Source organism: Pezoporus flaviventris, unplaced genomic scaffold (genome assembly GCF_033815535.1).
Source record: "Pezoporus flaviventris isolate CSIRO_AGI_PZ_B2104156 unplaced genomic scaffold, CSIRO_AGI_Pfla_v1 ptg000045l, whole genome shotgun sequence".
NCBI classification, from domain to species: Eukaryota; Metazoa; Chordata; class Aves; order Psittaciformes; family Psittacidae; genus Pezoporus; species Pezoporus flaviventris.
The window spans coordinates 7,083,908-7,093,729 of NW_026892593.1; the positions used below are offsets into that span (position 1 = coordinate 7,083,908).

Below are 9,822 nucleotides of genomic sequence, written 5' to 3' on the forward strand. Positions count from 1 at the left end.
TCTACAGCTGTTCTTGCAGGCTACAGCAGTCCTGCTCTGGTGTTCTCTCCCTCAGCTCATACAGGACAGAACAGGGAGGTGTCACCTACATCAGAGTTTTCCTTGAGTACCCAACAGTGAGTCAACCTGGGGCAGAAGTTGTTCCAGCCCAGGACCATATTTCAAGGTCTGCAGTTGGAGTTTTCCCTGCTCCTGCAGCTCCTCCTACAGGCTGAGGGCACCACACCAGATGCTGGGTGTCCTGTTCAGCAGTGAAAGGCATAGTCGAAGGCTGGGCCAGGAGCCCTGGGTGCTGAAGGCAGCAATAGGTCACTAACAGCAGATACTAGAAGAGCTTCCATTAAAAAATGGGCTATATTATTATTATATGGGCTATTATATTAATATTATATATTAATATTATACAGGCTATATGAAAATATGAGCTACATAGCTAGAAGGGCTATACCATGAAAATACTAAAATTTGACATCTCTTTATATCTTCAAACCAAGAATGGAGACCTTTACGCAAGATAGCTGAACAAAGGAAATTGTCTGTGTTGACTTGTGCCTGACTTGGCTGTATTTCTATAGGAATGGCACAGAGCAATCTTTTGTTTCCATTCTGACAGGCCACACTGCTGCTCCCAGCACTAAAATCCTCCAACAAGACAATCATCATAATTAAAAGGAAAAATACTTATTGAAATAAAAAAAAAAACCTAACACAAACAACAACAAAAAACCCTAATATAGCAAAAAAAATATATTACCTGCATATATATACATCTCTATATACATATGTGAATATATATATACATTCTAGTACACTATGCCTTGCAGATTAGGTTTTGTTGCCTAAGAAAGAAAATAAGATAGTTTAAGGTAATTCCTTCTCAGTGTTATGGGCCATGTCTTTTAACCTGCAGTGGTTTTCAGAACTTAAGGGAGCTCATATAGACTGCAAAGTTGACAATAATCATTATTTTTTGCTGGTCACATTAGAAACAACAGTGATATGTTTTTCATCTGCCTGAACTCTTCCAAAAATCCTGCTAATCCTTTGTCTTCATTTCATAGCCAATGCTTCTGAAAATCTTGCCTTGGGTTCTGAACCATTAAAATCAACTTAATTTATGCTCTTGCTGCTACGCTTCTAATGATCAGTGCAAAACCAGCTACAGTCAGTCAAGAATCCAGTGCTATGTTTCCATTTCTTTTAAAACCAGACTCCTGTTTCTCAGTCCTGTGAATCAGCTCCTACACAGAGTACTGAATTATACTGTATAAACTCTGATTTTCTGAGATTATCTTCTCTGAGTCTTTTCATTATTAATTCATGCTAATGAAGTTGTATCATTGCCTTTCCTCTGGGTGTTTTAATTGAAAATAATGAGATCTTCTGAATAGAAAATCCCCTTTATGTCAACTTTAGTTGGGATTTCTTCCTTAGACTCACATAGAATTAATCATCTTCTAAAATGGAGTGATGGGTAAGGAAGGGGAAAAATCAGGATTATAAACCATGTCATTGTATAGTTACCAGTAGTACTTCTGCTGTCTTGCTTTCTGTCTTCTTGCTTGCTCAGCCATTTGCCTCTCTCAGAGCAAGAGTCTTATCACCTGAATCAAACCAAGGAAACCATTTAAAGTAACCCACTAGTTTGTGTTCCCTCTTTTGTCAGTGGAGAGCCAGATTGCAGATCATTCCCTTAGAGCTGCCCACAGCTCTAAGAGGAATCTGAAGACGACTCTCTTGCTCCATCAACTAGAAAATTAACTTGGTCTAATTTTTTTTATACTATTACAATTGGCTGCGTTGAACTGAGCTCAGGTATTTGTGACTAAGAACTATCAGATCTTTATGGTGAATTTTATATTCCAGTGTTTATTTTAGTGCTTACATGTTTTATAACTTGCAAAATTACTTTTGTGACTTCCCACAAAGGTGACATGAGTTTGCCTTAGACCCCATTCACAGAATCAGAGATATATTGCATTTTTAAAATAAACCAGATTGTTTCCTGGCCTTAAATAATGGGCAAACATTGGATTACTCAGATCAGCTGCAGCACTCCTTGCTCCAGTCTATTCAAATTAAAATGGAAGAAAATCCCATTTCCAGGTATTACTCAGAAATCTCCATATGGAAGAGTCTATTTTAAAAAAGAAAAAAAAAAATTATTCTACTTTTTTTTTTTTTAACCTAAAATCTATTAAATATTGCAGACAAGGATGATGAGCTCTGAGAAACTTCATGCTGGGCAGACATTGTGTTAGAGAATTAAGAAAAAAAGGTGTGAAGCCTAATAAACATTAGCAAGACTGTGTTTTGTTTGTCAAATGGGAAGGTGTCAACTGGGACACCAAAAGCTTGTAAATGCTTCAGCCATTGTATGTGGATTCTTGCTTTTGGCTTTGTTCTTTGTTTGAATATTAATAGTTAAAAGGTAGGAAGCCACTCAGACAACACCTCTTCTTTTCCTTTTATCAATTCATAACCTCTTGATGCTGATTCCTAGACCAGCTAGTAGGATTCGTAGGCTCTCTCCAGCCATTTTGAGAGAGCTGAATGGCCCTGGAAGAGACAGGAGAAATGTCTCTTGACAGGCCGATAGGTTTTAAAGATCTGGTCTGGATTCTCATTTCAGGCAGACTTTATCTCTGTATGCCAGACAAGGAAACCTCATAATCTACTCTTTTCCAGGGTGTTGTGAGAGTGCTAAGGGGGTCCTCAGCTTCATTGAAGCTTCTGGTTTTGATTGAAAAATATACATTTTTTAACTATCACTTACCTTCCTCTTGTAAACTGATAGATCTGCAGAGAAAACATCCCTCTAATGTGAATTCCTTCAAAATATTATGCCCTCCCTTTCACTTAGGAAGGAAGATACTGTTACAACAGGTCTGATAGCAGGCTGTGACTGCTTCTGGTCAATCTACTTCTGAAAAGTGTTTGTGGTTCTTCCCCTATGATGGCAGTTCCTGCTTGCTGAAAGCAAATGGACAAAAGCTCATTCTGACAAGGTAGTTTTTCAGCATCCCTGGGAAAATAAGGATTTTCCTGAACTGAAATTCTCAGAAAGATGTTTATTATAAACAACTAAATTACACTTCTATATAAAAGGAAAAAAAAAAAAAAAAGCAAAGAAAGGCTCTGAATTGTGGATCTCGGTTGTATAAAAAACAATATACTGTATTTAAATGTGTAATTTACATAAATACTTAAAAGCAGCTCAATATTAAGTGATTTTTCTGATCTTCATTTCACCTTTTGAATTCAGCAATCACAATTTCTTTTCTCCTTAGTTACCTCAACGACTTGGACAGGTTAGCAATGCCAGACTATGTGCCTAGTGAGCAAGATGTTTTGCACTCCCGAGTGAAAACAACTGGGATTATAGAGACTCAGTTTTCTTTCAAGGATTTGAACTTCAGGTATGAAAGCCATATTTGACAGTTTTCTGTGATTTTATCTTTCTTGTGTATTTGCAAATGTATTGACCTATATTGGTAATCCCATTGTGACAGCTTTGAATCCACTCTGAATATCTTGCAATAGCCAAAAAAGCAAGCTATTTTAGTACCAGTACCAGTACTCCGAACTTAATTATATAATGGACTGTTATAAAATATCTCAGAATATCAGGTCCTAAGAGGACATTTTTGCATATGTATGTGTCTAAAAAGCATTATTTGTATCCTGCCATTTGAATAATTGTTTGTGACATTTAGGAAATTTGCCTACCTAAATGCCCTTGCCAGCATGCAAAACATTTGATGACTACTAATTTGCATGCACTCTCCACCTTTCACTCTCTTCTTTTGAGAGGGAAATAACTGCTCTTAACACCGGAATGCATTACATTTGGCAAAAGAATTAACAATTTCTGTCCCATGGGAAATTTCAGTATTAGCATTAGAAAAAAAATCTTTAAAGTGATGTCTATGAGAAATCTGACTGAAAGTAATTGACACTTTGAGATACTCAAGATTTTGTTATGCTTGGTGAACCAATTAAAAACATCTAATTCCACATGAAAATGTATTTGAATAAATTATGACGGTTTAGCGTTCTGTAATGGTTTTCTTTACGGACTGAGTTCTTAATTTAAAGTCTTAGGTACATGTTACTGGAATGCTGTCTAGACAAGATAACTGTAGCGATAGACACATGTATAAAGCACCAGGATTATAACTTTTACATTTTTCATTTAGCTTGTTTTTTTTTCCCTCATGTGGCAATTAAACATTTCCTAAACCATCTACGGTACCACACAAATGTTTGACACAATGCAATTTACATATACAAAATAAGAAATGAATTCGTGTCACCTCAAGACACCGATCACTCTGAAAATTCAGCACTTACCCACAAGCACTACTGTGCAATGTCATAGACATCATCTTCTTACTCTCTGATTAACGTATTTCCAGACAGCTTTGTGCAATGGAAATCTGAGCACCTTCAGTTACAATCATAGTTTATGTAAGAACTAAAATCAGGATGCAGAAAGAAATCATTGGAGTCATGTCAGGCCTCTGACATGAACACTGTGAGTCCTGAGGTTAGATCAGTATTAGAGTCTAGGTCCAACTGAAACACAGCACAACTGAGACTTGAGTTACCCAGGTGTCTTTAAACAAGAGGAAAGCTCTTAATGCCACCACAAACACAAAAAACCCTAGTGTGTTTAGACCCTCTGCTATGTGTCACAGTAGTGTTATATGAGTAAATCCATTGGTGGTTTTAGGCACTTTAGTAATATGAGGTAGAATCACTACAAAAGTCTGAGGGGTTTTAGCTGCTGTAGAGATGTAGAGTGGCTATAAATCCATCCTAACCAGACAGTTACTGCTACTTTGCTTTGCCAGAGCAATACAAAACAGCTGGCAGTCCTGATGACTCTGCACTTAGTTTGATAAGTACCATAGAAACATTCATAAAGAGAGGAACACTTCCACATTCAGAGTGAGTTTTGGTTGATGTGCTCAACTGAGGCTTTGGGTCACAAGCTGTCCATGGATAAAAGGAAAACATGAACAGATGCCTCATTCACTAAACACTTGTCCTCTTCTGAACTGAATGAGGCAGAAAACGTTTTGTATCTGTGCAATAAAAGTCTAAATCCCAATACTGTAATTCAGAGAACTGAATTACTGTTGCACAGATAACGTCTCTTGTTATTTGCTGTCTTCTTAGTGGTTACTTTGCTGGTTTAGTGTAATTTAGCTTTCATGTGCTCTTTAATTTATTTCACTAATGTTGGCTTTGATTTACAGATCTCAAAACATACTTAGATAATTTTAAAAGAAAATCTGATCTTCATAGGTCATCTCCTGCTGTCATTTCCGTTTACATGCTAGGAACAGTTTGAAATCTGGCAAGCTTTATTTTAGTCTTTAGGTCTCACTACATGTACCATTAGGACAAATGAATATACAGCTATTCCCAGGTCTGTAGCTAAGTTTTCCAAGAACAGTGCTGGGAAAATATAGAGACTGTTTTAGTTAAAGAAGAAGATCATCTCAGATAAACATCTTCTACTACTCACAGAGGCACTTCAACTTTACAAGCGCTTATGTTAAACTCTGAGCTGACAGGAGCAAACTAAGGTTAGTATAACAGAAAATGCCCATCAACATTGCCTCTGGACTTGACTTGATCTTCTCCTATTTTAACTGACTTATCATGAATATTCACAGGGCCATATGCTAAAAGCTTGCAGGAATGAATACAGATTCATACAATTCTGTATGCTTGTGAAACTGTACTGCAGACTAACTTTTGAAGGTTTTTTCCCCCATAATCTGTATTTCAGAGTTACATGCCACAAATCAAGGACAGCTCCACTTCAGTTGAGCCGTAACTAACTAGGTCCCAGCTAGGTGCACTCAGTTGGCTTTGGACCCCATAGAAAGAGTCCATAAAAAACTCATATGACTCTACACGAAGATAGTAATTTCTGGCAGATACTGAAGGAATAATGCAGAGGAGGACAGACATATATTTTCCTCTCTATACACAAAGGGATTCACTCCTGTGAATTGCTGCTTAAACAGCAACTAATGAGATTGACAGAACAGAGACCCCCACACTGCAGGTTATACAGCTAGCTAAGTGACTATGCTAGGGCAATGAGTAGGTGACTTAATATTGATCTAGACCAGGGGCAACCTGTGACCAGCTTCCAGATATATGTTTTATTGATCAATGTGCCAGTTCACTGCAAGTAAAAGAATGAACAAATAACTGAGGATTTCAGGGTTTTTTGTCAATGTCTGATGCATGAATTCTGTCCTGAATAAATCCTTGCTTGAATGGCTAGGTCTTTCACCGAGCTCTTATGCAGAGCCCCACTTCCTCAGCGTGGAGTGTTACCTGAAAGTATTTCTTATATGCAGGTATTTAAGCCATTATGTTTCATTTTATGTCCACTACAAAGCTGTACATTTTATATAGTACTGCTTGACCTTTTGGAATAGAAACGGACAATAAACTGGGTGTTTGGTTGCAGTTCATCTCTAGTTGCACTCTGCATATTAACAGCATGACTATGTCCTTACAAGTTAGTGCTTTACATTGTACACATGCTATTTTTCTGCAAAGGATGTTTGATGTGGGTGGACAACGATCGGAGAGAAAAAAGTGGATTCATTGCTTTGAGGGAGTTACTTGCATCATATTCTGCGCTGCACTCAGTGCCTATGACATGGTTCTGGTGGAAGATAAAGAAGTGGTGAGTCAGAAGATACAAGTAACCATTTTTGCTGCTAAGTTTTAATGTACTCTCTGATGGCATATCAGAACTATTCCTGTTCCCTCATAACCATTTAAAGGCTATTATGCTATATTGGTTCTTATCTGTAAAGAACATTACAGTAAAACCTGACATATGGGGATGAGATTCGTCAGTCTCTCATGTTTACCTTTTACATCTCAACAGAACAGAATGCATGAGAGTCTTCAGCTGTTCAACAGCATCTGCAACCACAAGTGCTTTGCAGCCACTTCCATTGTGCTGTTTCTAAACAAAAAAGACCTCTTTCAAGAGAAAATAGCGAAAGTTCATCTGAGTATCTGCTTTCCTGAGTATGATGGTAAGTTTGGAATTTTCAGAAGAAAATACATTCAGATGATGAGTGTAGGCCACTCATTAAAGGTTTAGACTTCGATTCAGGTCACCTATATTAAACCATTTAAATACTAAGCATCTTACCTAAGCACCTGGCCTTTCTCTCAAAAGAATGGTAGGTGTCACATGCAGAGAATCCAATTCATCTCACCCACCCATCATGCTTATCCTAGGAAGGGGTCATCTGTCTCTTTGGAGATGCTTATTTCTCTCCATTGGCAGTAGAGAAAACTGAAAGAACTAGAAGTTTCAGATAACTGAAGCTAGCCCACATTTCAGCACAAGTCGGTGCTTATGACTCTCAAACCATAACTGAATCCAAGTTTTTTGCTCCTTTTCTGAAAACCTATTCCATAAAGGAAGTCTGCCTCTTTCTGTATATCACAGTAGTGTCTACTGGAAACAAAATCCAGCAGCTGTTCCCAGATTATGTAAGAGAATATATGAAGCCATGTCAATAAGTGCCAGAGAAAATCCAAAACCTGTCAGTATTTTAGTACTGACCTAATGTGTTTGGGACAGGGAGTGTCCAGAATGAAGCATACTTAAAGCAATATTATTAGAAGATGGATTCTGCTCACTTCCCAGAAACCAGCTCCCTCACTCCCTTTCTCAGGACGTATCAGCACAGCAGCCTAAATTCCTCAGTGCTTCACTGAGGCATTCAAACATTACGTCCTAAACTCAGTGGAGCTCACCATTTTGCACTGCCTGAGGCTTCAGGCAGGATGGGATCCAACAAGGGCTTTCAGCAGCAGCCTGCCACCAGGAGTCAAAGCCTGCTCCAGCCCTGCAGTGATACCAGTGTCCATACCTGCTACTGTTGTAAAGCAGGGCTACCAACAAGCAGAAAAACTGCATGAGGGAATTGGGACTGAATATACAAACATGATTTTTTTCCCTTTCTCCTTCATTTATCTCTTCATTTTTGTACCTCCACCAATTTTGTCTGCTATCTGATTCCCTTTGAATTTATGCTCTTTCCTTTTTATTTCTTTTTCTCTCACTTTCTCTTCTCTCTCTAAGGTCTTCAACTGTTTCACACTGAATGACTCAGGAGCATTTCACTTCAGAAATAAGGACTTCTGGTTAGGCATTGATATTTAAATTTAGGTGGCCAGTTTAAATACTAAATTTTTATAGTTACTGTATGAAGTTAATTCTCTTTAGGAAAAATTAATAAAGAAAAGAGAGGGAAAGAAAAAAGAAAAACATCAGAAAAAAGAATTCTTGTTTCCTAGCAGCTGTGAGGAAATTCCAATCAAAATGTGTTTTCTCTTTCTTTTACTATTCTCTCCACTAGGACTAAATACATTTGAAGATGCTGGAAATTACATCAAGAAACAATTTCTAGACCTGAACATAAGGAAAGAAGATAAAGAGATATATTCTCACATGACATGTGCCACGGACACCCAAAATGTCAAGTTTGTGTTTGATGCAGTCACAGACATAATAATCAAAGAAAATCTGAAAGACTGTGGGCTTTACTAGCCATTAATTCCCTTGCTTATAGCCTACCTTCATCTCAGTCCATTTTCCTTTCTTCATCCTGTGTGCTGACTGAAATAAAACATTCTAGGGAGGAAACAATATCAATTAAGCTTTTGTTAGCTGTCAGTTGAAGCCTTGGGTATAGCCTGATCATTGCAATCAACACTGACTTTCTGTATCTCAGAAAATTGAAAAAATGTTTCTGCTCCACAGAGGTCCCAGCCACTGATAAATCCTGCCGGCATCAAAGGGAAATTTGTATGTTAACCAATATGATCTTTAAGTAATCAGCACTTCTCAGGAAATGGTAGACACTTCAGTATCCTGTATTTTCTAGTGATGGGAGAAGAAAGATAATATATAAAAGAAACATTACTAGAAACATTACTTTTATTTACGTTTGAAACCTTAAGAGAGCTATAGCATTAAACAGTATCAATGCATCATTTCCATTCAGTACTCTTTTGTTTTCACGTTACATACACAACTAAAAATTAAATACCATTAATTCAACAAAGGCATCCCCCCCCCGACTTAACTGGTGTACAACAAAAAGCAGTGCAAATCTGAATGTTTAATCATACTGTTTTGTTAGAAGAGCTGAGGAACATGTACATAAAATCTGCGCATGGGTAAAGCTGTCAAAGGGTGTTACCCAGTTTGGAGAAAACACAGTAAGATGTAGGCAAGTTACCTTGAATCCCTAAGGGAAAAACATGTCATAGTAACTGTCATTTCCTGCACAGGCCATAAAGGCAAGTTGAAACATTATTTTTTAACAAATAAATATAATACTTTTTTTTTATTTTGGCAATAATTAGCAGCCTTCTTACTGGACAGCTTCTCCAGTGCCCTATGACTGCAACAGTGATTTCTACCAGGCAGAGCAGGTATAAACCCACCAGTCCTCATGGCAAAAACACATTGTTGGGCCCAAATGGCTCCTAGAGAAAGGGGGAAGCAGCCATCAACAGCAACATCATGATCCTCCCAGCAAAGAGGAGACTAAAACCCTACCATGAATGTTATATTTCTCCCACCAAGTATCTCAGGAGGACAACTTGCTGTCACATCTCTCTCTAAGACAAAAACCATCAGCATTAACAGCTGGAGGAGCAGTGGAGAGGTAAAAGTAGCACCAGAGAAAATGCATTAGAGACTTGGAGGGAGGTTTTATTACAACTTTTAATTATAATATTGTTGATTATATA

General features: G+C 37.7%; 1 protein-coding gene across 2 annotated transcripts in view; it reads left to right on the forward strand.

The window, feature by feature from the left end:
* Positions 1-8,955, forward strand: part of LOC133276360 (guanine nucleotide-binding protein G(t) subunit alpha-3-like) — a 48,367-nt gene extending 39,412 nt beyond the window's left edge. For both annotated transcript variants that reach the window (XM_061467081.1, XM_061467082.1), the window contains exons 5-8: positions 3,291-3,419; positions 6,592-6,721; positions 6,929-7,082; positions 8,421-8,955. In XM_061467081.1, coding sequence (XP_061323065.1) covers positions 3,291-3,419; positions 6,592-6,721; positions 6,929-7,082; positions 8,421-8,611 — 604 coding nt within the window. In that variant the 3' untranslated portion in view covers positions 8,612-8,955. The remainder of the gene's footprint in view (positions 1-3,290; positions 3,420-6,591; positions 6,722-6,928; positions 7,083-8,420) is intronic.
* The last annotated feature ends 867 nt before the right edge of the window (positions 8,956-9,822 follow it).